At 42.7% G+C, this 27,020-nt stretch overlaps 1 protein-coding gene across 3 annotated transcripts in view; it reads left to right on the forward strand.

Moving 5' to 3' along the window:
• Positions 1–27,020, forward strand: part of LOC149469447 (uncharacterized) — a 33,974-nt gene that overhangs the window by 3,667 nt on the left and 3,287 nt on the right. For 2 of the 3 annotated variants that reach the window (XM_089669203.1, XM_089669202.1), the window contains exons 2-7: positions 5,331–5,729; positions 13,014–13,145; positions 18,735–18,893; positions 18,990–19,105; positions 22,550–22,670; positions 24,338–24,466. In XM_089669203.1, the coding sequence (XP_089525329.1) occupies positions 5,469–5,729; positions 13,014–13,145; positions 18,735–18,893; positions 18,990–19,105; positions 22,550–22,670; positions 24,338–24,466 (918 nt within the window). In that variant the 5' untranslated portion in view covers positions 5,331–5,468. The remainder of the gene's footprint in view (positions 1–5,330; positions 5,730–13,013; positions 13,146–18,734; positions 18,894–18,989; positions 19,106–22,549; positions 22,671–24,337; positions 24,467–27,020) is intronic. The other variant, XM_089669204.1, reaches the window with a different exon arrangement.

Below are 27,020 nucleotides of genomic sequence, written 5' to 3' on the forward strand. Positions count from 1 at the left end.
ATATATATATATTTCATTTTATTTTCTTTCCAATTTTTGTGTGTTTCTTTCCATAAAAGTTATTCTACATTACTGGATTGTATTTTTAAATTCATATTCATTTAAATTCATGATAATAATTAAAAAGTTGAATATATATGTATAAAAAGTATATATTTTCATAAAAACTGTCCATTTCGGTTTCGGCCAAGTGCATCCTAAATTTTCAGATTTCATTTCAGTGCACCACTAATATCTACTCTAATCATATTTAATAATTGCCTCTGCATTCGATTATTACTGATTTGCAGCTGGGAAGCAGAAAGTGCAGGGTCTGGAGGAGGATCAGAGGAGGGCCGGAGCCAGTTGCCAGAGTTCGCTGAATGCTGAGACTAGGAAAGGCAAAGATGATGGGGTGCTGTGGTTCCATAGAGAGGCACAGATTCTGTAGGAGGAATTAAGTCCTCTGCTGCCAACTTCTGATACAGGGGCAAAAACACGCCTCTCTGCGGTTGCATGGAGATGCGTAGGATCTGGCAGAGCAGTTCTCTCCTCCCTTCTCCCTGCTACTCACCCACTGCTGAGACAAGGTAGGGGTTGAGACAAGGGGGGTGCCACAGCTGCAGGAGAGGTGCAAGGGCCACATGAAATTACCTGGTGGGCCTGATTCTGCCCCTTGGACCTTGTGTTTGATACATGAGGCCTAGGCGATTCAAGCTAAAGTTTGGCCCACAGGTACCAAAAAAAAAGCTGTACACTTCCCTAATTAGTTAGTATTACCAGGATTTGCTTAAGTCCCTGGAGGATATTCCTTTTCCCCCGTTAATGACTCATGAACGGGAGAGACTTAATGCTCCCATAACACTGTTAGAGGCTATGACTTTGTTACCATCTAATAAAGCCCCGAGCATTGATGGCCTAACGGCCACGTTATAAAAGGAATACATTGAAGTTATTCTTTTTATCTTGTTTAACAGCCTACAAGATACATCTAATATTGTAGTAATACCAAATCCACGCAAAGATACCACTTTACCAAACTCCGGTAAGCCCAATTCCTTGCTTAATGCAACCATAAACTCTAGAGAAGGGCCATGCAGATTGCATTATTGCACTGTTACATAAGCTCATATATGCAGATCAGTCAGGCTTTATCCTGGATTGCTCTACCTCCATACATCTTAGGAGAGATTGTCCTAACATACAACACCCTCCCGATGATTTGGGTAACATGGTAAAACTGTTGTTGGATGCAGCCAAGGTCTTCAGTATCAAGTATCCTTACCTGTGGGGGTCCATCCTCATTTGGCATAGGTCCCAAGTTTATTTTCTAGATTAAAGTCCTCTACTCTACACCATCAGCACAGGTGAATATTAATGGAGAATGCTCAGCCCCTATATATCGTACCCAAGGTACCTGACATTGGTGGTCCCAAGTGTATTTTCTAGATTAAAGTCCTCTACTCTACTCCATCGGCACAGGTGAATATTAATGGAGAATGCTCAGTCCCTATATACCCTACCCGAGGTACCTGACATTGGTGGTCCCAAGTTTATTTTCTAGATTAAAGTCCTCTACTCTACTCCATCAGCACAGGTGATTACTAATGGAGAACGCTCAGCCCCTATATATCGTACCCGAGGTACCTGACATTGGTGGTCCCAAGTTTATTTTCTAGATTAAAGTCCTCTACTCTACTCCATCGGCACAGGTGAATATTAATGGAGAACGCTCAGCCCCTATATATCCTACCCGAGGTACCTGACATTGGTGGTCCCAAGTTTATTTTCTAGATTAAAGTCCTATACTCTACACCGTCAGCACAGGTGAATACTAATGGAGAATGCTCAGCCCCTATATATCCTACCCGAGTACCTGACATTGGTGGTCCCAAGTTTATTGTCTAGGTTAAAATCCTCTACTCTACTCCATCAGCACAGGTGAATATTAATGGAGAACGCTCAGCCCCTATATGTCCTACCCGAGGTACCTGACATTGGTGGTCCCAAGTTTATTTTCTAGATTAAAGTCCTCTACTCTACTCCATCAGCACAGGTGAATATTAATGGAGAACGCTCAGCCCCTATATATCCTACCCTTGGTACCTGACATTGGTGGTCCCAAGTTTATTTTCTAGATTAAAGTCCTCTACTCTACTCCATCAGCACAGGTGAATACTAATGGAGAATGCTCAGTCCCTATATATCCTACCCGAGTACCTGACATTGGTGGTCCCAAGTTTATTGTCTAGGTTAAAATCCTCTACTCTACTCCATCAGCACAGGTGAATGTTAATGGAGAACGCTCAGCCCCTATATATCCTACCCGAATACCTGACATTGGTGGTCCCACTTTTATTTTCTAGGTTAAAGTCCTCTACTTTGCTCCATCAGCACAGGTGAATATTAATGGAGAACGCTCAGCCCCTATATATCCTACCTGAGTACCTGACAGTGGTGGCCCCTTTCATTTCTTTTAACTGCACTCACATTGGACCATTGGCTATTTTGTTTAGGGAATGCCCAGGAATTGCTGAGTGTAGGAGAGATGAAACAAATAGAAGATAGTTCTATAAGCTGATGACACCTTTCTATTTTTAAAGGATACTACTACTTCCCTCTTTCTTTGTATCTTTTTATTGCATTAGGGTTACCTAATAGAATAGAAGTGAACCAGCAGGTCCTCACTTACAGTCAGTGCAGTCTGCTCCAGAACTTACACCTGCCTTTTAATTGGACAGTGTAGGTGCAACAGCACAATAATTAGGTCACTACTGGGCTATTCCATCCAGTAATCTTAAGGGTCCATCCACACTGGGCATAACAATTGCCACTGTTAGAGAAGTTTTGCTGTTTTTTTTTCCTGCTTCTAAAAGCTCCTACATGTTAGCCTATGTGCCCGTGCCCACATAGGTGTTTAGAGGAACTTAGAGGCAGAGAAAAAACTTTCCTTGTGTGTTATAACAAAAAAATGCCAAATGTTGCAAAAATGTGTGTAAATGTGCGTAAGTGCTAGACGTGTTTTTAGAGCTTTTTTCATTTCAATAGCCAGAATAAATTTATATTCTGCCCAATAAAATTAAGAACGCTCAAGGGCTTGATGCGCATAAATGGGGTTTTTTTTCCTGCCAGGAGAAAAGCATTTAGCAGAGTGCCAGTGTGCATGGATCCTTAATCATAAAAGTGCATAAAATACAATGAACCCATCTTTAAAGGCTAAGTTCGCCTTTTGAAAGAAATTTGCTGTGCATTCAAGGGGCCTCAGCAGGTTAGAAAACACTGTTAAGCTTAGAAAAATATTACTTAGTTTAAATGCCTCTAGGCTAAAGTCTGGCTGAAAAACTCTTATTGAAGCAATATGGAACCCGTGGGATGTTTATACCTCTGTTCAACCTGCTTGACATGTGCAGCCTTGATTATCCTTCCACTGTTGTTTTCTTGTCATTGTATGCTACTATTTTTTTTTCTTTCTGCTCATGTTGTTATCATCGATGATCCTTTTCCTTCTCTTTATTTTTATTTTTCTTTAAAATGTCATGTACATGTTTACGTGTGGAAAACTTAATAAAAATGTTAATTACAAAAAAAACTCTTATTGTAAGTGATCAGCCCTGTTCTGCCTAGAAGCTAGGATGCTCTCTATCAGTGTGGCATGTGTGGTTTTTGAACATGCTCACTCCTGTGATGTTACGAGAAGTGCTCAATGTATGGTGTGTCCTAACTTCTAGGAAGGACAGGGCTGATCATTTACAATGGGAGTTTTTTGGGCAGGTTTTGAGGGGTGCCATCGGGTGACCTACAGGTATGGCATTTAAACCAGGCAAACATTTTCTAAACCCCACAATGTTTTTAACCTACTGGAGCTCTTTGACTGCATATTTTTATTCAGATGGTGAACTGTTGAAACTTCAAGACTTCAAGATGTTAAAAGGAGCTTCGGTCTCCCCCCCAAAAAAAATTAAAAGTCAGCAGGTGCAAATACTGTAGCTGCTGAGTTTTAATAAAAGGACACTTACCTGTCCAGGGATCCAGTGCTGTACTCACCTAGGCTGGTTCTCTGTCTGTCTTTGGGACCCCGATCCCATGGCTTTACAGTCACCATCCCACTGCGCATGTGTGAGCCCCCTCGTGTGTGTCCCAGAAACTGTAGGCAAATGGAGAGGGTGAACTTCAACTTGAATAGCATAGACCAGGGGTCACCAAACTTTTTAAACAAAGGACCAGTTTACTGTCCTTTAGGCTTTGATGGGGCCTGACTGTGCCCAGTGGGAGTAAAAAAAGCCCCAGCGTCAGTTAAAGTAAACAATGCCCCATCCTTGGTTTTAGTGGGACCAATAATGCCATGTCTTTGCTTTTAGTAGGAGGAATAATGCCCCATTGTTGGTTTTCAAGGGAGGAATAGTACCCCATCACTGTTGTCTCTTGGGGAAATAGTGCTCCATCGTTGGTGCCTGTGGGAGCAATAGTGCCCCATCTTTGGTGTCTGTGAGAGGCATGGACCCCATTATTGGTGTCAGTGGATGGAAGAGTGCCCCAAGGGCCAGATAAAGGCAAGCAAAGGGCCACATCCAGCCCAAGGGTTCCACAGTTTGAAGACCACTGGCCTATACGATCCTGGCGAAAGTGGGAGCAGGTATCTATTAAAACCAGGTACCCGCTCCCCCCCATGGAAAAAAAAGTGTCCAAAGGTGGGGGAGGAGGGGGGGAAAGGCAGAAAAGTGGAACAACCTCTTTTGGGTTAAGTTACGCTTTAAGAAACAGTCAGTATGCCAGTCTAGTTTACAACTGTATGAAGATCTGCCAGCACAGTATAGACAGGGTTATGTATGGTAAACATAACTAGCCCTCTCTCTCTTTAACATTGCATAGAATTGAAATCTAAATACGTTTTTTCAGGTATGAAGGTGAGCAACAATTTTTAGGCTATACTTTCGGAATGGGAAAATATAAAAATTGTAAAGTAAGTGTCAAAAATATTTGTCTGCAAAAGTGGAAAAATACTTGAGGTGGCTTTGAGCGACATATAGCTTGCACAGCAGTCTATAACTGCCATCATTTCATATGATCAAAGGAGAGTCTGGATACAATGAAACACCAAAATCCATTTTATTAAACTTGAGGAAACAGCATAAAAACACCATACATTACCCCAGTGGGGGACAAAGGTTCACGTGTTTTGCGCTGACCTCATCCTTAATACCATCATTGAATAGATTGTGGCATCTCTGAAGTTGGGTCTTTCTACTGAGTGTAACAAAAGCGTAAATTTTAATTTTGTACCTGTTGTGTCAATTTTTCACATTTTTGTAAATAGAAAAATATTGATCTATGGGGCCATTTTGTCTTCACAGTGGGGGCAGTTTTACAAATGTAATCCTGGATCGTCCACAGTATCCATAATGATGCAAAATTCTACAGAAAGCAGAACTGTGAATCAACCTTTAAGTATTAGAGTTAGCTGAAAGTTCCCCTGTGTGCCAGATACCGAAATGACAGCCAGGTTTAAAAGGACCTCAAGAATGAATGAACCAATACTGTCAGAACTGGAACCTATGACATACGTCCGTCACTCATTTCATGTGAGGAGGACAAGCAAGTCCGAAAGTCTTCCCAGCATTGCAGGGATCGGTCTGGGGATTCAGGATGTCAAGTCAAGAACTAGCTTGTCTTTTGGTAAAACCGGAAAAAGCATTCCCAGCATAATCACGGCTGTCACATCACGAAGGAGCGTTGCCAACAAATCAGTTCAGGTACAAACTTTTCTTGGATGTGTTCCCTGTTTCATATACTAATGTTCGGAATTGTTGCCTCTGACTTCATAGTAATGAAGTTAATGGCTCTGTTCTTTAGCATAAAGCCTGAGGAGCAGTTATTAAACTTGACAGATATGTAGAGATGACCTTGATATAAATGTTTGTTGTATAATATATAGGTTATAATCTTAGTTAAAATGTTACAGCTTTAAATTTATTATTCAAAAGTTATAATTTGAACAAAGCTTTCATTTTCAGTGACATTATTTCCCTACCAGACAGCCTTATGGTTTCTAAAATTATTTCTTAAAAACCAGCAACACAAGTTACAATCTGATTGTACCAATTTCATGCAATCTTTTCGGATTTAGCAATCTAAATATAAAATTTAAATGCAAATATTGCTTGTTTTTTTTTTTTTTTGTTTCTGTCAATGACGAACAATACTTTGCAGTTGAATGTGACAATAATTTGTTCTTTAACCGCTTCCTGACCGCTCTATTGCAGAACTACTGCTACAGGGTGGCACGGGTGCGCAAAATCACGCATATATATGTGATTTTGCATTTCTGGCTAGGGTGTGTGCCCCACCCACGCAACCATTCACGGCTGTCAATCACCAGATCCCGGCCAGTGATTACTCACCAGCACCTGGTGATTGCAGAGCATCTCCGGGGAGGAGAACTGTATGTATACAAAACAGTTCTCCTCCCTGTCAGCTCATGCACACTGGTTTGGATGTAAGCAGTGTGCTTATAGTGAAGCACATGGACACAGCACATAGTAAAACAGCACACAGTTAACCCATTGATCTCTCCTCATGTTAACCCCTTCCTGCCCAGTGCCATTAGTACAGTGTCAGTACTTTATTTTAGCACTGATCACTGTATTGGTGCCACTGTGTATGTCAGTGACACCAAGTCAGTTCCCCTCATTGTCAGAATGCCCGCCGCAGTCCCTCTATAAGTCGCTGATCGTCGCCATTACTATTAAAAATTAAAAAAAAAAAATCCCAGAATATATATAGCCATTTGTAAACACTATAACTTTCACGTAAAGCAATTAATTTACACGTATTGGGATTTTTTTTAGCAAAGACATGTAGCAGAATACATTTTGGCCTAAATTTGTGACAAAATTAGATTTTTTTTACTGGAAATGTTTAATAGCAAAAAGTCAAAAATATTGTTTTTTTTTTCTCTCAAAATCCTCGGTCAATTTTTTTTGTATAGCGCAAAAAATAAAAAGCGCACAGGCGATCAAATACCACCAAAAGAAAGCTCAATTCGTGGGAAAAAAAGGGCACAAATTTAATTTGGGTGCAGTGTTGCATGACCGCACAATTGTCAGTTAAAGTAGCGCAGTGCTGTAACGCAAAAAATGGCCTGGTCATGAAGGGGGTAAGTCCTCTGGAGGGCAAGTAGTTAAAGCATTTGTTAGTGCGTAGTTTGTCATCCTTCTAAGGCAGCGGTTCTCAACCTGGGGGTCGCGACCCCTTTGGGGGTCGAACGACACTTTCCCAGGGGTCGCCTAAGACCATCGGAAAACACATATTTCCGATGGCCTTAGGAACCGAGACACCGCTCTTTGATCCGTCTGCAGGTGTGGGCGGGATGACATGCCGTCTCTGTCATCTGGACACACCCCCGGGATCAATCCTTCCTCGTCGGTGATTGGCCGCCGGAACTGTAGCTCAAGAGAGGCACACAGGCGGCCAATCACCGGCGAGGAGGTGGAGCTTGGAAAGGAGGAGCCGAGCGGCACCGCGAAGCACGAGCGAGTGAAGAGGAGGAAAGCGGCCGGAGAAGGAAGCCATCTGACTGGTAAGTGTTTGTACCATGGGAGAGGGAGGGAGCGAGCCCAGGCTGGAGCAGGGGTCAGCAAGGTAAGTATCATTGGTGTCAGTGGGAGGAATAGTGCCCAATCATTGGTGTCACTATTACCAATGATGGGGCACTATTCCTCCCCCCACTGACACCAACGATGGGGCACTATTCCTCCCACTGACACCAACGATGGGGCACTATTCCTCCCACTGACACCAACGATGGGGCACTATTCCTCCCACTGACACCAACGATGGGGCACTATTCCTCCCACTGACACCAACGATGGGGCACTATTCCTCCCACTGACACCAACGATGGGGCACTATTCCTCCCACTGACACCAACGATGGGGCACTATTCCTCCCACTGACACCAACGATGGGGCACTATACTTCCCTCTGATACCAATGATGGGGCACTATTCCTCCCACTGACACCAATGACGGGGCACTATTCCTCCCACTGACACCAATGACGGGGCACTATTCCTCCCACTGACACCAATGACGGGGCACTATTCCTCCCACTGACACCAATGATGGGGCACTATTCCTCCCACTGATACCAATGATGGGGCACTATTCCTCCCACTGACACCAATGATGGGGCACTATTCCTCCCACTGACACCAATAATGGGGCCGTATTCCCCCCACTGACACCAGTGATGGGGCACTATTCCTCCCACTGACACCAGTGATGGGGCACTATTCCTCCCACTGACACCAGTGATGGGGCACTTTTCCTCCCACTGACACCAGTGATGGGGCACTTTTCCTCCCACTGACACCAGTGATGGGGCACTATTCCTCCCACTGACACCAGTGATGGGGCACTATTCCCCCCACTGACACCAATGATGGGGCACTATTCCCCCCACTGACACCAATGATGGGGCACTATTCCCCCCACTGACACCAATGATGGGGCACTATTCCCCCCACTGACACCAATGATGGGGCACTATTCCCCCCACTGACACCAATGATGGGGCACTATTCCCCCCACTGACACCTATGATGGGGCACTATTCCTCCCATTGACACCAACGATGGGGCACTATTCCTCCCCCCACTGACACCAACGATGGGGCACTATTCCTCCCCCCACTGACACCAACGATGGGGCACTATTCCTCCCACTGACACCAACGATGGGGCACTATTCCTCCCACTGACACCAACGATGGGGCACTATTCCTCCCACTGACACCAACGATGGGGCACTATTCCTCCCACTGACACCAACGATGGGGCACTATTCCTCCCACTGACACCAACGATGGGGCACTATTCCTCCCACTGACACCAACGATGGGGCACTATTCCTCCCACTGACACCAACGATGGGGCACTATACTTCCCTCTGATACCAACGATGGGGCACTATTCCTCCCACTGACACCAATGTTGGGGCACTATTGCTCCCCCTGATGCTAGCGATGGGGCACTATTCCTCCCACTGACACCAATGATGGGGGCACTATTCCTCCCACTGATACCAATGATGGGGCACTATTCCTCCCACTGACACCAATGATGGGGCACTATTCCTCCCACTGACACCAATAATGGGGCCGTATTCCCCCCACTGACACCAATGATGGGGCACTATTCCTCCCACTGACACCAGTGATGGGGCACTATTCCTCCCACTGACACCAGTGATGGGGCACTATTCCTCCCACTGACACCAGTGATGGGACACTATTCCTCCCACTGACACCAGTGATGGGGCACTATTCCTCCCACTGACACCAGTGATGGGGCACTATTCCCCCCACTGACACCAATGATGGGGCACTATTCCCCCCACTGACACCAATGATGGGGCACTATTCCCCCCACTGACACCAATGATGGGGCACTATTCCCCCCACTGACACCAATGATGGGGCACTATTCCCCCCACTGACACCAATGATGGGGCACTATTCCCCCCACTGACACCAATGATGGGGCACTATTCCCCCCACTGACACCAATGATGGGGCACTATTCCCCCCACTGACACCAATGATGGGGCACTATTCCCCCCACTGACACCTATGATGGGGCACTATTCCTCCCATTGACACCAACGATGGGGCACTATTCCTCCCCCCACTGACACCAACGATGGGGCACTATTCCTCCCCCCACTGACACCAACGATGGGGCACTATTCCTACCACTGACACCAACGATGGGGCACTATTCCTACCACTGACACCAACGATGGGGCACTATTCCTACCACTGACACCAATGATGGGGGCACTATTCCTACCACTGACACCAACGATGGGGCACTATTCCTCCCCCCACTGACACCAACGATGGGGCACTATTCCTACCACTGACACCAATGATGGGGCACTATACTTCCCTCTGATACCAACGATGGGGCACTATTCCTCCCACTGACACCAATGTTGGGGCACTATTGCTCCCCCTGATGCTAGCGATGGGGCACTATTCCTCCCACTGACACCAACGATGGGGCACTATACTTCCCTCTGATACCAACGATGGGGCACTATTCCTCCCACTGACACCAATGTTGGGGCACTATTGCTCCCCCTGATGCTAGCGATGGGGCACTATTCCTCCCACTGACACCAATGATGGGGGCACTATTCCTCCCACTGATACCAATGATGGGGCACTATTCCTCCCACTGACACCAATGATGGGGCACTATTCCTCCCACTGACACCAATAATGGGGCCGTATTCCCCCCACTGACACCAATGATGGGGCACTATTCCTCCCACTGACACCAGTGATGGGGCACTATTCCTCCCACTGACACCAGTGATGGGGCACTATTCCTCCCACTGACACCAGTGATGGGGCACTATTCCTCCCACTGACACCAGTGATGGGGCACTATTCCTCCCACTGACACCAGTGATGGGACACTATTCCTCCCACTGACACCAGTGATGGGGCACTATTCCTCCCACTGACACCAGTGATGGGGCACTATTCCCCCCACTGACACCAATGATGGGGCACTATTCCCCCCACTGACACCAATGATGGGGCACTATTCCCCCCACTGACACCAATGATGGGGCACTATTCCCCCCACTGACACCAATGATGGGGCACTATTCCCCCCACTGACACCAATGATGGGGCACTATTCCCCCCACTGACACCAATGATGGGGCACTATTCCCCCCACTGACACCTATGATGGGGCACTATTCCTCCCATTGACACCAACGATGGGGCACTATTCCTCCCCCCACTGACACCAACGATGGGGCACTATTCCTCCCCCCACTGACACCAACGATGGGGCACTATTCCTACCACTGACACCAACGATGGGGCACTATTCCTACCACTGACACCAACGATGGGGCACTATTCCTACCACTGACACCAATGATGGGGGCACTATTCCTACCACTGACACCAATGATGGGGGCACTATTCCTCCCACTGATACCAATGATGGGGCACTATTCCTCCCACTGCAAAATTACAGTTATGAAGTAGCAACGAAAATAATTTTATGGTTGGGGGTCACCACAACATGAGGAACTGTATTAAGGGGTCGCGGCATTAGAAAGGTTGAGAACCACTGTTCTAAGGCAACCACAGCATGAGTAGAAAAACATATTCCGCAATACTGCAGAATGGGAGTATTGCTTTCTCTGGGTGAAGGTAATAATCTTATTGCAGAGGTCTGATGTGCCCATTACTGAGGTGGACCTTAGCAGTCAACAAACGTCAGGCTGAATGCTCAGTCATGCTCTGAATTAAACAGAGGGTTCTAACTGGCTTTAATGCAACACCCAACATAATGCAAGGTTAAGTGCACTTGGCACACAGTGGCTTCCCGTATGGTTCCTTCTAATAGAATAGATTGGCAGAGGAAAGTCAAGAAACCTTACAGTTTGCGGGCACAATAGCAAGGTAAGTATGCACCTGAAGTAATGATAAAGAGAGGGAGGGGGAGTTCATTTTTGCCATAATTAACCCTGTCTGTACTGTGCTGGCAGATCTCATTATCAGTATATCAATATACAGTATATGAACACTGTCTCTCCTAACAAAGGGTAAAAAATCTCAAGGCTTTGATTCTGCATTCTGTATGGTAATGAGGAAAAATTAGTTTTTTCCATTTTATCCCTCCACTTTTACCTGCAGCTTGCAGTCCACCACTGTAGCTTGCAGTCTAGCCAAAGGCCTGCTCCAAAGAAACAACTTGAAAGGTTAGAAATATTTTTTAAAATAGTATTATAGGTTTGCTGTGTGAATGCAAACACATAACAAACATATAACAGGATTTTCTCAAACTTGATCGCAAAAGAGGAACTATACTTTAAAGTTGAACTCTGGGATTCAAACAAAATTTCTTGAAGTGCTTCCCCTGCACTGCAAAGATTAAATGCTCATTAAAACCCAACTTTGGGAAAGTTTAAAATTGCAAGGGTTAATAGCTAATTTTTTCTAGGGGAGAGGAGAAACAGTTTAACTTACCTAATCCTCCTCTCCCCTACAGATGGTGCTTCCCAATGCTCTGGTGATGGACTGTCCTTTGGGTCATCATGCCCAATGCAGGGGTATGGGCCTGGCTTGGTTCTTGTTGACATCAGGACCCTAGACTGATGGAATGTGGGAAAAAAGATGCTGGAACCGGTCTAGATGTGGGGAAGAGTGGAGGATTAGGTAAGAAAATCTTTTTTTTTTCTTTCCCTAGACTAAAACGAGCAATTATCCCTTGCAGTGCAGGCACAGTCTCCATTCTTTTGGATGCTGAGAGTTGGGCTTTAAGTTTAGGAGACAGAGGAAAAGGCTATAATACTTACTATATTCCTCTCCCTCTCTTCTCTTCCAGGCTGTGGGCAGGCCCTCACATACAATGCGGAACTACTAGTCCAGCATTATATATGTTGATGCTGGAACGTGACTGCTAGCCAGAGTGCTTTAGAGAAATGGCTTCGAGGGACTGGGTGCACAGCATGGAGGACGCCTGCTGGAGCGAAGAATAAGGTAAGTATTACAGCTTATTCTTCTACCCCTAGACTTAACGAACATTCAACCCTTGCAGTATGAAGAGGCCCTACTGCAAAGGCATTTTTGTATAGTATAAATACTGTATGAGTGCAGTGCCTAAATAATAACAAATACTCTCTAATCAATAATTATATCACAAATTTTTTTTAGAGAGTATTTGTTTGTTATTTAACCACTGCACTATTATTTATATTACATGTTTGAGTTTTGACTGGGTTTTTATACCAGCCTATTTCAAGTAGCCTTAGATATTTTAGCCCCGACTTCTTATTAAGTTAATTTTTGTTTATGCCTGAAGTTGGGCTATAACCTAATTATTTAAAAAAAAAAATCACAATTTTTAAATTGATTGTTTATTTTTTTTATTGCAAAATGATAAGTACATGCCAACGTACATAGATGAAATGTATTTGCACAACCATGGTTTGCTTCATTTTAGGTATCTTCTAATGAAGAAAGTGTACTTCTGTCAAAACTAGAAGCTTTGCAAAAGGAAAATCTGCTACTGAGATCGTCTCTAAAAGAAAAAGAGGATATGGTGGAAGAGCTCAGTAAAACCATTAAGAATAAGGTATCATATCATTAATTATTTAAAAAAAATGTAAAGTTAAAAAATGTGTAATGTTTTCCACCGATTTATTTGGTGAAATAATAGCCTGTGATGCTCAAAGCGACCAACCAATGTCCTCTTTCATGCTAGAATTGGCCAGGAAACATTTGACTGGCTGTTTTTAGATGTTCATTCTGTCTTTTTAATACATTGGACCTTTGGAAGCCGCATCTGTGCTCTTTTGCTACTTTTTATCTTGTGGCATGTGGTTTTATTAATCATAGTTACTCAATGGAAATCACAAACTTCTCCTACACTGGTCCAATGGCTTAGACTTATTAATCAAATTATCCCAATGTATAAACTAACATGAGGTTAACCCAAGGTTGCCCTAAGAAATTTAAAAAAATCTCGTCCCCTTGGTTAAATTTACAAGCTACAATACTGCCTGATTAAGGTGATTTATATATGCTATGTGGACTGAGGTACATCTATCTTCTATTTTTTTTACTTTTCTTTATTTTTTCTTGGTATATTTTGTACTTTTGTACCTTTTGTACTTGTGTTAATGCAAAAACAGTACAATTTACATATACAATATCTCACAGACTGTGTAAAATAAAGAAAAGTGAGCGCACTCCAGTGAGCGGCAAATGCACAAAAAGAAACTACAAGCCCTTCCAACCAAAATCAAAACAATATAAGTGCAGCGCTACAAACAATGTCCAAGTGACAATTAAAATATAAAATATAAACGATCGTCAAATATAAGATTGTTGAAGATGATAAACAGTTCAGTGATGGGGGACTCACAGGGAGTATAAGTGTAATCCAATCCCAGGAATAGATAAACTGCCTGCTTACCAGAAGCGCAATTACAATGCGCATGTACAGATTTCATGTAGCCGGGGTCCCATGTAGGCGCTGCTTTATAGTACCCAGATGGTCCGTCGGTGGTAAGACGATGCTGGCTTGGTCGGATCACACTGCTCCTTGGATCCACACAGAGAACCTAAAAATGCTGGGGCTGAGGTATGGGAACTCAGTGCCTATTCATTGTGGTCAGATTTTTGAGCCTTACTGTGGAACCCAACACGCTCACAGGTCAACTAAAAGATTTAGCGCATTCCTGTTGATCTTGCAAGAAATGCAGTGTCCTTGTCATTTTTTGAGACCACACAGACAGGTATGATGCTCCCCAGTCTACTCAGGCACAGAACTGGTTCCAGGATGAAGCCGCTTCTTGCCACAGTCCGCCACCGACGGACCATCTGGGTACTATAAAGCAGCGCCTACATGGGAATCTGTACATGCGCATTGTAATTGCGCTTCTGGTAAGCAGGCAATTTATCTATTCCTGGGATTGGATTACACTTATACTCCCTGCGAGTCCCCCATCACTGAACTGTTTATCATCTTCAACAATCTTATATTTGACGATCGTTTATATTTTATATTTTAATTGTCACTTGGACATTGTTTGTAGCGCTGCACTTATATTGTTTTAATATCTCACAGAAGTGAGTCCACCCCTCAAATTTTTGTAAATATTTTATTATATCTTTTCAAGTGACAACCCTGAAGAAATGACACTTTGCTACAATGTAAAGTAGTAAGCGCACAGCTTGTATATTCTTTAGATTGTAAGCTCCACGAGCAGGGCCCTCATATTCCTTCTGTACTGAAATGTATTGTAATTGTACTGTCTCCCTTATATTGTAAAGCACTGCGCAAACTGTTGGCCCTATATAAATCCTGTATAATAATATAATAATAATAATCTGTCCCCTCAAAATAACTCAACACACAGCCATTAATGTCTAAACCGCTGGTAACAAAAGTGAGTACACCCCTAAGTGAAAATGTCCAAATTGGGCCCAAAGTGTCAATATTTTGTGTGCCCACCATTATTTTCCAGCACTGCCTTAACCCTCTTGGGCATGGAGTTCTCCAGAGCTTCACAGGTTGCCACTGGAGTCCTCTTCCTCTCCTCCATGATGACATCAGGGAGCTGGTGGATGTTAGAGACCTTGCGCTCCTCCACCTTCCATTTGAGGATGCCCCACAGATGCTCAATAGGGTTTAGGTCTGGAGACATGCTTGGCCAGTCCATCACCTTTACCCTCAGCTTCTTAGCAAGGCACCACTGCCTTGGAGGTGTGTTTGGGGTCGTTGGGTCGTCATGTTGGAATACTGCCCGTGGCCCAGTCTCCGAAGGGAGGGGATCATGCTCTGCTTCAGTATGTTACAGTACATGTTGGCATTCATGGTTCCCTCAATGAACTGTAGCTCCCCAGTGCCAGCAGCACTCATGCAGCCCCAGACCATGACACTCCCATCACCATGCTTGACTGTAGGCAAGACACACTTGTCTTTGTACTCCTCACCGGGTTGCTGCCACACACGCTTGACACCATCTGACCCAAATAAGTTTATCTTGGTCTCATCAGACCACGGGATATAAGTCAAGTAATCCAAGTCCTTAGTCTGCTTGTCTTCAGCAAACTGTTTGTGGGCTTTCTTGCGCATCATCTTTAGAAGAGGCTTCCTTCTGGGATGACAGTCATGCAGACCAATATGATGCAGTGTGTGGCGTATGGTCTGGGCACTGACAGGCTGACACAAGCTGATGACTTTTAATTTTGGCACATCTGACTGAAGCTCTTCTGTAACACAACCAAGATACAGTATACTACAATACCAGGAGAAATATATCTGTGTACATCGATGGAACGAAAAATCTCTAGTCAATTGTATTAATAAATTAGAAGTACTCTTTAAAACAAAGTACACAGCTGAACTACTTTACTCCCTATCCAGATGCACATTTACCTTGATCTGGCAACCCAAAAGTCTTCTGTTTGCAGTGACCATACAGTAGATTCCAACAGACTTCAGTATTACTGTATCCCAAGGCTAGATATGCTTGGGATGGTAGCCCCCTTAGATGTCAGTTTCTCTTACAGGCTTGCACTCTTTGGGGTTTTACATCAATGGGCAGGTGAGCAGAGACACCTATGGTTATATCACATTTGAAGGACTATAAGGTCAGCCTGATATGTGATTCATTTTTAAGATTTTCTTCTTTCAAAAGCCAAATAAGAAAATTATACATAACAGACTGTCTTGATGATTCAGTGGCATCGCCAGCCAAGATTAAATTTTTCATGAAAAACTCCCAAGTGTTAGGACATTTATGGAACAAACCATTAATGGTTTTATTGTAAATCAATACATGGAATTATGCCATTCAGAGCATACATTAATAATGCACAGCTTGTCCCATTCATCAGTGGAGTGCCTTCAAGAAACCAATATTGTGCTTTTTTTTAAAAACATTTTTCAACCATTGTGTTGCTAAGTGATGCTGGGTCATGGTTTTAGCTTAGACTTATCACACTGCTGTATACAATGATATAAGAAATATTTGCCCCCTTCTTTTTTTCAGTGAAACAGCTCAGTCAGTTCTAATATGATGTAGAAGGAATAGAGCCCAAGAAAAAAGAAAATAAGCATCTTTATACAGCAAGGCAACTAGCATTTTCATAAAGTTAATAATGGCTGTCCCGTTACTTCTCTCACAACAGATGTACTTTAAATCCTTGCCTGACCATTGTGTCTACAATCCTTAACGTTGCCCATCTTTGTTCTTCTTCAAAAGAGCTTAAACAGCACATCTTGAAACCACAGTCTGCTTAGAAATCTTTGCCTGGGAGAGACCTTGTTGATACAGTATAAGGGCTCATGTACACTGCAGCTGATAAACTCGCGTTTAGGAGCTGTTCAGCGTTTTTTTCCAGCAGCCCCTGAACTCATCCTAAAGTTTTCCTATGTGTCCATGTACACATCTTCGTTTACAGGCATTTGAGTTTACAGTTGTTTCTTTTAACGCAGAAAACGTGCGTTCAGCAGTCAATTTTTATCAGTGTTTCAAACGCAAAGCACTTGTAAACGTGGTAAATTGCATTTATAAGCGTTTGTGTCTGAAATTTTTTTCTCAACTCTTCCAGTGCCCGATGCTGGCCAGAGCCTTTTTACAGCATGAAAAATGCACGCAAAGCATTTTCAAGGTACTCAGATGGACAAAACACTGAAAACAGGATGTTCCTACCAAGCTTGTCACACATTGTAATAACCAATTCACACCTCAGACCTCTCCCACCCTTGGAAACAAAAGATATGTTAATGATGATTCACACCTCAAATTCCTCCTGCAGACCCCCTACCAGGTGGCCTTAATGACTCACTCCACCAGATACCTTTCTCACCCTTGGAAACAAAAGAAATGTTAATGAGCAACTCACACCTATTCTAATCTCAACACATACTGCTATCTCTGCTTCTACTCTCTGTATTTCTCTGAAACAGTCTGAAATAGTTAATAATTTACCACTACTCAGTGCATTCTGGGCATTTGGGAGGTTCTCCTGTGCTTATCTTTAAAAAACGCTTCTAAACGCAAATGCACATAAACGTGTTATGCAAGTGCGGCTAAACAGACGTTTTTTAACCTACGTGTTCCAGCAGTCAGTTTCCATCGTTCAGAAGTGTTCCGTACATGAGGCCTAACTACCTTGTGCCTTTTTGCTGTGATTGGTCTTGCCATGTGTATGACCTGTGACATGAAACTGTCTTCCACAACCTCACCTTAGTAGCAGAGTTTGGCTGTTCCTCACCCAGTTTTAAGCCTTCTACACAGATCATTCCGAGTCAGTTAATGACACATGGAATTGATGATCATTAGCACCTGCTTGGTAGCACTGCATATGCCATTTTTTATTTATTAAACAACCTACACTAAACTGGTCTAATAAAAAACTACTTATCTGTTGTAGTTTACCTTAATCTGTAGCTTTTTAACACCATCTGCTGTATTCAACAAAGTTTGTTTCAATGGTAATCTTAAATGAATAAATGGTATGATAAAAAGAAATGCAGACATTGAAAATTGTGGTGTTCCCAAACATTAGTGGTCAGTGTAGACTGGTACTCAGTGGAAAATTTTCCCCTTTATTGGTGGTCAGTGCAGGGGAGGGATCAATTCAACCCTAGAAAGGGGGAACCCTAGAGTTCCATGAAGCTATGGCTGGGAAAGGCTGCAATAGGCAGTACTGGTTACTAACCCCTTATATGTCTTTTGCTTGCACAGTATCCACAGTTCAGGTGCTCTTTGGGCCTCATGCACACTGAGAGTTTGAGGTGCAAAATATGGTCTTGAGTAAAATCCTGGAAACTGTATTCGACTGTATTCAGAGATAGGCCAGTGCTTCTTCGCAGCAGTGTAAACATGCACATGTGCATATGATGTATTCCCCAAACATGGAAATTCTGCATTCTGGAAATACACCATACACTCATTTGTTTACAGCGATGCATGAAAGCACACCGTGCAGGGAAAAGCTTCAAGATTTTCATGAGACCATATTGGTTACTGTGGGCAATCAGAAATGTTCTGTCAGAGCACTTTTCATACATAATATCCTATGTAATTTTACTCTATAATAATAATAATAATAATAGAGTTTATGAATGTTTTCTCTCTCTCATTTTGAAGTCTGTGTGTAGCTAACTTGGCCTTGAATTTAATACAACAATATTCTTTCACTGCAGACGTTGCAGTTTGCCAAAGAAATTGAACTTGAAGTAAACAGCCATAAAACAAGCAGGCAGTCACTGGACAGAAGCCAGAGATTAGTGGAAGAGAAGGAACAGCTCCTGAATTATAACATTCTGCATTATGAAAATGTCAACAGAGAACTGCAGAGTCAGGTGGGTGCTATGCATATCCATCATTTGAAACCTCTTCAGAAGATGTCTTAGTTCTAGAACATAAATTAATGTGACGTCTTCTGTGTCTTATGAAAGTACGAAGAGACAGTGGCAGCACTTCGGGAACAAAACCAAACAGAAGTCAACAGCAGAGATGAAAAGATCCATAAACTGAAGCAGCAGATCTCGGAACTTTTCAGAAATAAGTCATGGTACATTTAACATTTGACCTCTTTCTTCTTCACTTGCTCCCCTAACAGTTGTGTAATGGTTAAGTGCAACAATATGGTACTGTACTATTTCAAAAGTAGGCAGTTTCATCTACGAATCCATCATTATCAAAATGCAGTTAAGGTATGATACTCATTTCAGGATCCCTGACACCCAGGGCCAAAAGCATCTTATAAGTCGGGAAGAGTGGAGTGATTTCAGAAAAACTGATTTTGCAGCACAATTCTAGGATTTCTCCTAAACTCTCATTTTCATTTATTGGGAAGTTTAGGTGAGATTGTTGACTAGAGCTCCTGGTGATTTTTTTTTTTTTTTTGGGGGGGAGGGGGGTGGATTAATACTGATAATAAGCAGCTGGTCCAGGATAGAATACAGCTTCCATCATCTTTATGAATTCATTAAAAGCCAAAAACTCCCAATAGTTTCCAAACTTTTAGGGACATAACTCTGAGTTTTTCTTATCCTTGTTAATTAGCTGCAAAGCCTAGTACATGCTGTGATTGCATTGGTGAACCCTTCTGTTTAATGCTCCTAAACAGCTACCCATGATGAGGAGGGCGCTGATGTAGGAACTGGGAGATTTCACTCTGTGCAGCAATGAAACTGGTCATAGTAGACATTGATTGGGCATCCAGTCCTTCAATAGTACACACCTGCATGGATAAATAGTTTAAGCATTTATGTAGTACATGTTGTATTCAATGGCAACATACAGTATGTCTCCATGGTGTGGAGTACTGATTGAATCAAACCAGTCCCTGCCCTTGACGGAGCTTACTATCTACTGTTAAGCCACCATACTGTTTTTTGTTGTGAACATAAATGTAAGCATATGGAGACTATCCACTCAAGCACTGGATAAATAAACATACTCCATCTAGATCTAGGGTGTCAAACTGGTGGCCCTCCAGCTGTTGCAAAACTACAAGTCCCATTATGTCTCTACATTTGGGAGTCATGCTTGTGACTGTCAATCTTGCAGTGCCTCATGGCAACAGCTAGAGGGCCGCCAGTTTGACACCTGTGAACTAGATAATGACACAGGTAGAAATGGAGACCAGATCTCCAGCATTGTGGGGGTAACTTAAGGAACCAGAAGACATTCTCGGGAACCATTTTGGGGAGACATTCTGTTTATAATCGATTGGCTGTGTACTGCAGTCTGAAGGTGTCCAAAAACATCCCATAGTCCTAGTCCTGGCACTCCCAGACTATAGACTAATAACTATGGCTGCTCTGCATCCAGATATTGCTCTTCTAGTCCATCAAATAGTCGGTAATTTGGAAATCCTAAAATGTACCTACTTGCAGTGCTGGAATACTCCACTGTTATTTTTGACACCATATTTCAATTTAGTTTTAGTCATAGTCTTTTGACTAAAATGCCATTTTAGTTTTAGTCGTATTTCAGTCTTCTGCGTTGTTTTAGTCGTATTTTAGTCATCTGAATTGTTTTAGTTTTAGTTGTATTTTAGTCGACTAAAGTCTCCACTACATTTTAATCGACTAAAATCTCCAGTACTCTTTCAGTAAGCTGTATTGGCTGAGAGTCGCAGGCTCCCTCTGTTTGACTGCTGCCTGGCAGTTCTGGAACAATGCCCTACAATGCACTGCAAGACAAAAAAGAGGAACTATAGTTGGATTTGTGTCTGTCTGGATGTGACGTGGTGAGTGTTTCTCCTGCCAGAAAGGTAGCAGTGCTTAGCACTGTGTAAAATAACGGCTTCTCTAGACCGTCCAGTTCTCTGCCCTGTGCACTCCCTCACTCCCATTTACTTCCTTATCCCCACTTGCAGGTCACCTCCCCACCCCCAAAGTATAATGTACCCTGCCCTGTGCACTTCCTCACTCTCATTTACTTCCCCATCTCCACTTCCAGCCCGGCATTACAGCCAATAGAGTTCACAGTTGTTTTTTTTCATATTTTAAGGTTGCACTTTTGTCAAAAAGCAATATTTTTGTTTGTTTATGAAACTTGGTTTTATTTATAAAGACGTTATATATAACAGCTAAATCTGTGTCTGTAGTACATGTTCAAACCTTAATACCATAAATAATAACATGTTATTAGATTTTTACTCCAGGAATATATAATGAGTTTGGCAATTCTAGAGAAATACTTTAATAATGCATTACAGTTTAACTAAACCCATTAGATTTTAGTTGACTAAAACGTACAGGAAATTGTAGTCGACTAACTGAAAATTGAAATTGATTTTCGTCATAGTTTTTGGCAATTTACATAATTCTAATTTTATTTTCATTCAGTTTTCATCACTGAAAACATGTAGCTGATGAAAACTATGATGAAAATATTTTTGATTATGAAATTAACACTGGAATACTCACTACAGGTTTCATGACGTTCATAAATAGAAGATCTGATGTGAACAAAAGCCAGTACTAAGATGGTTCTGGGGGACACTGATCAGGTTTACGTCTTCCTCAGAACGTTTAATGTAGTTGGTAGTGCAGGAAACATTGAAGGAGGATGCTACACAGTGGGCTTGAAAAACTACAATCTTGTTAACCATGCAAGGTGTTCTGTGTGTAGGATATTACAAATTAAGGCAGCCTGGGTGTTTTATTTCTGATTTTAGCTCTATCTATATATATATATATATATATATATTCTAAAAAAAAAAAATAAAGGAACACTTTTCAATCAGAGTATAGCATCAAGTCAGTTAAACTCCTTGGATATTGATCTTGTCAGCTCCTTTGGTATTAATGAAATTACCAACAGGTGCACTAGATGGGCAACAATGAGACAACCCCCAAAACAGGAATGATTTTACAGATGAGGCCACTCACATTTTTTTCTCTACTCATCTTTTCTGAGATGTGCAACCTACAAAGGTTGCACAGGCAGTCCAACTCCTCCAGGATGGAACATCAATACGTGCCATTGCCAGAAGGTTTGCTGTGTCTCCCAGCACAGTCTTAAGATCATGGAGGAAGGGGCAGCTGCAGCTGGCTCTGTCTTTCAGCTGCAAGCTAAGAGGTGGAGCCAGCTGTCAATCAGGCTGCTGGATGGATCCTAACAATATTGTCAGGATCCTTCTGGAGCCTGGAGCAGCTCTGCCTCATCAGCTGATAGTAGGCAATAACCAGCTATCAACTGACACTGGGTCAAAGGTGAACGAACGTTGTGTACTTGTATGACCCAAAAAAGGAAGCATAGCCAAAATAACTTTGGCAATACTTCTCTTTTAATTCTGGGTTTTCAAGCATAGCCATTTCACATAATGAACTGCATTACAGCAGTGGTCAACCCCAACAATCTCCTTAACTTAATTAAAAGCTTTTTCCCAGATACTGCAGAAAACTTACAATACAAATGTAGATGAACTGAAACTCTAAAAATGAACGTGTGATGTTTAAAGGTATCTGTATTTTTGTGTGTATTTCTATCACTGCTCCAGGGAACATCAGAAGCAAATGGAAGACCTGCAGAAGGAAATAAGTCGATTAGCAGAGGAGGCTCAGTTGCTGCGCACACAGCTGAAGAGAGATAGTGTTTCCAGACAAGCAAGATCACTAGCAGTACTGTATAGCTGGTGTAACTATGTCGGTACTTAGGGACATTCTGAATAGCAGACCAGGATATTTCCTACTCCAACTTTGCTATAAAACTCCTAAATGAAATCTGCTGGTACCATGATCAGGATAATCTGTCTCCATGGGGAAGATTTATGGGGATTACAGCAGGCAGATCAGACTAAGCCATTGCTGCAATTAAGGTTTCTGTTGTAGTTTTTCAAACAAATATAATAGGCATGCTGGAGGATGGTGTTTGAGAGCTGTTACCAGGGGCAGACTGACCATTTGGAAACTCGGGCACTGCCCGAGGGCCCTGGGTCAGTAGGGGGCCCCATGAGATGCCCCTGGTACCTTTTTCATAGGCTTTTTTGAGTTTGGGCAAGGACACAGGGGCCCATGATCCCCTATTGCCCGGGGGCCCCATGAGTTGTCAGTCCGCCCCTAGCTGTTACCCAACTTTGTATTCTTAAAGGAGAATTCTAGCCTTCTAGCGATGTATAGGTACCAAATGTGCAAATGGGCACATTATACACCATATGATCAAAAGTTTGTGGACAGTAATTATTAAGTGCAAGTGTTTCCAAAGAAGGTTCTTGTTAATGTGACAGCATACAGTACAAAGAAATATTAAACAACTGTGTGCTTCCGGTGATGACAGTTTTAAGACGTGACTGTGCCCAAAAGTCAGGTCCAAAATTATATGGTTTAATGAGCTTGATGTGGAGGAACCTGAGTCGCCTTCATGGAGCCTTGACCTCAACCCTATTGAAAATCTTTTGGATATACTCAAATACCTAATGTGTGCCAGACCTTCTCGTTCAACATCAGTACTAGACCTCACAAATGCTCTTTTTACTAAATGGGCCAAATTCCCAAAGACACGCTTTCCAGTTGGATATGTTATAGCCCCAACGTGTTGTTCAGTTGTGTATCAATGCTCATGGTTTTGGAATGGCACATTTAACAAACTCGTATATTGTAGGTGTGATGGTCAGGTGTCCACAAACGTTTGATCATACAGTGTAGATGGGCAGATGTCTTTCTGGGAAAAACAACCAAAAAATATTCTTCCTCTTATTATTATTATACAGGATTTATATAGCACCAGCAGTTTGCTCAGCACTTTATCTATTAATTATCTATTAATTGTAGCAACAAGACCCACTGGGCATAGTTTGCTTACTTGACAGTGGACTGAAGCATCAAATCCCCTACAAGAGTGAAGGATCCAGAGTTCATATAATGCACTGCATTATTGGATGTGCATTCGTTTCTGAACATTTGTAACTGCTCTTGGGTTGGGACGTTGAAAGGTTGTCCTGTGTTGCTGCTCTTAAACACCACACTTTGAGTTTTGGCAGACAGACATTGCCACTTCCATGGGTACTGTAACTATCAATTACATTGTTGCAGTTCTAGGAGGCAGTTTTTGGGCATTTCAGAGGTGGAAATATACCCCCAAACCACCCTGTTTGCTGCTAGTGGGGACAAACCCTATATGAAATGCATTGTGAGTTTCAGACACAAAGCAGGAGATAATAGCCTGCAATTCAGCTTACTAAGATCCTTGCAATGTATATAACTGACACAGAGAGGATTGTTTTTTTGTGTGATTTCCAGGCTAAATAGGTGCAGACCACCTTTTAACCCTATTACATGTATTGGTATAGGAGTGTGAAAAATGCAAGTCCTTAATGGCAGCATTGGAAGACAGCAGGATACAAATCAAACTAAAGAACAGAACAATTGAGGAGCTCCAATCACTGTGCCAAAAGTTTCAAAATCAGCTCCTGGAGCAGGTATGACATATTCTCAAATTACATCTGCTAATTCTAGATATTTATTTTAGACTACATACAGAGGAAGTAACTGTATTTTATAACGTGCCCAACTTGGCTTAGGTGTCTACAGGTAAACATGTTAAATACACTGAGGGCATTATGTCATCATTCTTTTAATGATTTTTTTGCCATTTTGTATTTTGGCAGGTTTTGGTAGTGTTACAGCTGCCGTTTGAAATGTAATAATAGCCAAAAATGTCTTTTACGTTTTAAATATACGAGGCGTTCAAGTCAAACCAGGACTTTTAATTTACAGGTACAAAAAGGGATGCTAGGGTGGTGGTAATACTCAAAGTAATAAGTGGCAAGTGTGTCCTATTATTGATAGGCGGCGCACATGTCGTGGGCCAGTCCAGTGTCTGTTAATCAAGAGGGCAGACAACAGTGTTTGTTTGTACATTGAACAGCGTGTGGTGATAAAGTTTCTTGTTAATGAAGGCGTAAAACATGCGGATATCTACCGAAGATTTCAAGCACCGTACGGTGATAAGATGCTCAGCCGCAGTAAGAAATTTGAATGGTGTAAACTTTTCAAAGATGGCCGTACATTGTCCGTGACGATCCCAGCCGTGGTGGTTCCCAGGATTTTCTACCCCATGGTGCCACTATCAACAGTGAATATTACTGTGGTGTTTTGAATAATGTGCATACACATCTGCGGAAAAAACAGCTTGGTTTGATCACTAAGGGCATCCTGTTTCTCCAGGGCAAGGCACAAGCTCATACTGCTCACTGCACTACGTGCACATTACAGCAACTCGGCTGGGAGGTATTGCCACATCTCTCTTACAACCCGGACCACGCTCCGAGTGATTTTTACCGCTTTTGACCCCTAAAAGAGTTTCTTGGGGGTCAGCATTTCTGCACTGATGACGAAGTGAAGCAGGCTGTCCTACGGTGGTATAGGCGTTCTGACAAATCTTTCTATACCAAAACTTTCCAGGAATTACTTAAACATTGGGATAGGTGTTTAAATATAGCAGGGGAGTATGTTGAAAAATAAATGCAGTTTCCACTCCCTGAAATTTGTTCTTTTATTATATAAACTTAAAAGTCCTGCTTTGACTTGATCTCTTATTAAAGGAATGGTTAGAAACTGTATCAGGTGCTTTTTTGCTTTCCATGTTCCCAGTCAAATACCTTAAAGATAATGATGGATGTTTTAAACAAATATACACAGCATAATGCAGGTCCTAAGCAATTCTGAGGAGGTAAGAAAGCGAGACTGGTGGCAGAGTCTTCAGAGGTCACAGTCTCAGAAGCAGAATTTCTAAGAAGAGATAGTATAACGTGGTGCCGCTGTTTGTCATGCAGTGAAGCAGGCCAATAACTGGGAAGAAGGTTTGATACCTATAATTAGTAATAAAGGTTTGCATATCACTATTAACTACATCATTCAGCATCCAGCAATATATTATTATTTAGGGTGCTTAAACCTCCCCACAGTGTATCGATCTGTTAGTACAATAGTTTTTAATGCATAGAGTAAGCACACCACAAAGCCAAACTGCTTTAGCAATAAGTTTGTATTAGGCAAATACAGTACATACAATCACCCAGCAGGTACAGACAACCAAGTATGCCATCTAACATCACGCATAATACAACAAAGATGTAAATTCCATTGGCCAATCTCAGCAAAGAACATGCATGCATATAGGTACAATGAGCTACACTCAAAGCGTATAAGAGCTGAGCTATAGAAATACAGGCATACCTCGGTTTACAAATTTAATTTGTTCTGCGGGACTTTTTGTATAGCGAAAAATTTGTAAACCGAAACGCCGCTTCCCATAAGAATGCATTGAAAATTAATTAATCCGTTCCGGAGATCAGAAAAAAGTAAACGCTACTAAAATACCGCATGAGTTATTTTATCAAGTCATGCGGTATTATAGTAGTGACAACTATGTGTTAATGTTTCAGCTGTCAGCGGGGTTCCCCACTGACAGCTGAATGTAAAAGAATTGCCAGCAATTAAAAAAATAAATAAAAAAAATGTTGTGGGGTCCCCCCTCCCATCCATACCAAGCCCTTCGGGTCTGGTATGGATTTTGAGGGGAACTCCCACGCCAAAATTTAAAAGAAAAATGACGTGGGGGTCCCCCCCAAAATCCATACCAGACCCTTATCCGAGCATGCAGCCCGGCAGGTCAGCAAATGGGGGGGGGGGGGGGGTGAACGAGCGATCCCTCCCCCTCGTGAACCATACCAGGCCACATGCCCTCAACATGGGGGGGTGCTTTGGGGCAGGGGGCCTTCCCCCCCAAGCACCTTGTCCCCATGTTGATGGGGAAAAGGGCCTCTTCCCCACAACCCTGGCGGTGGATGTGGGGGTCTGCGGGCAGGGGGCTTATAGGAATCTGGAAGCCCCTTTTAACAAGGGGGCTCCCAGATCCTGCCCCCCCCCATGTGAATGAGTATGGGGTACATGCTCCCGCTACTCATTCACAAAAAACAAAAAGTGTGTGAAAAAAGACAGGACACGGTCTTTGACAAGTCCTTTATTAAA

The sequence above is a fragment of the Staurois parvus genome, unplaced genomic scaffold, assembly GCF_062004578.1.
Source record: "Staurois parvus isolate SC_StPar_1 unplaced genomic scaffold, SC_StPar_1.0 ptg000070l, whole genome shotgun sequence".
In the NCBI taxonomy this organism is placed as follows: Eukaryota; Metazoa; Chordata; class Amphibia; order Anura; family Ranidae; genus Staurois; species Staurois parvus.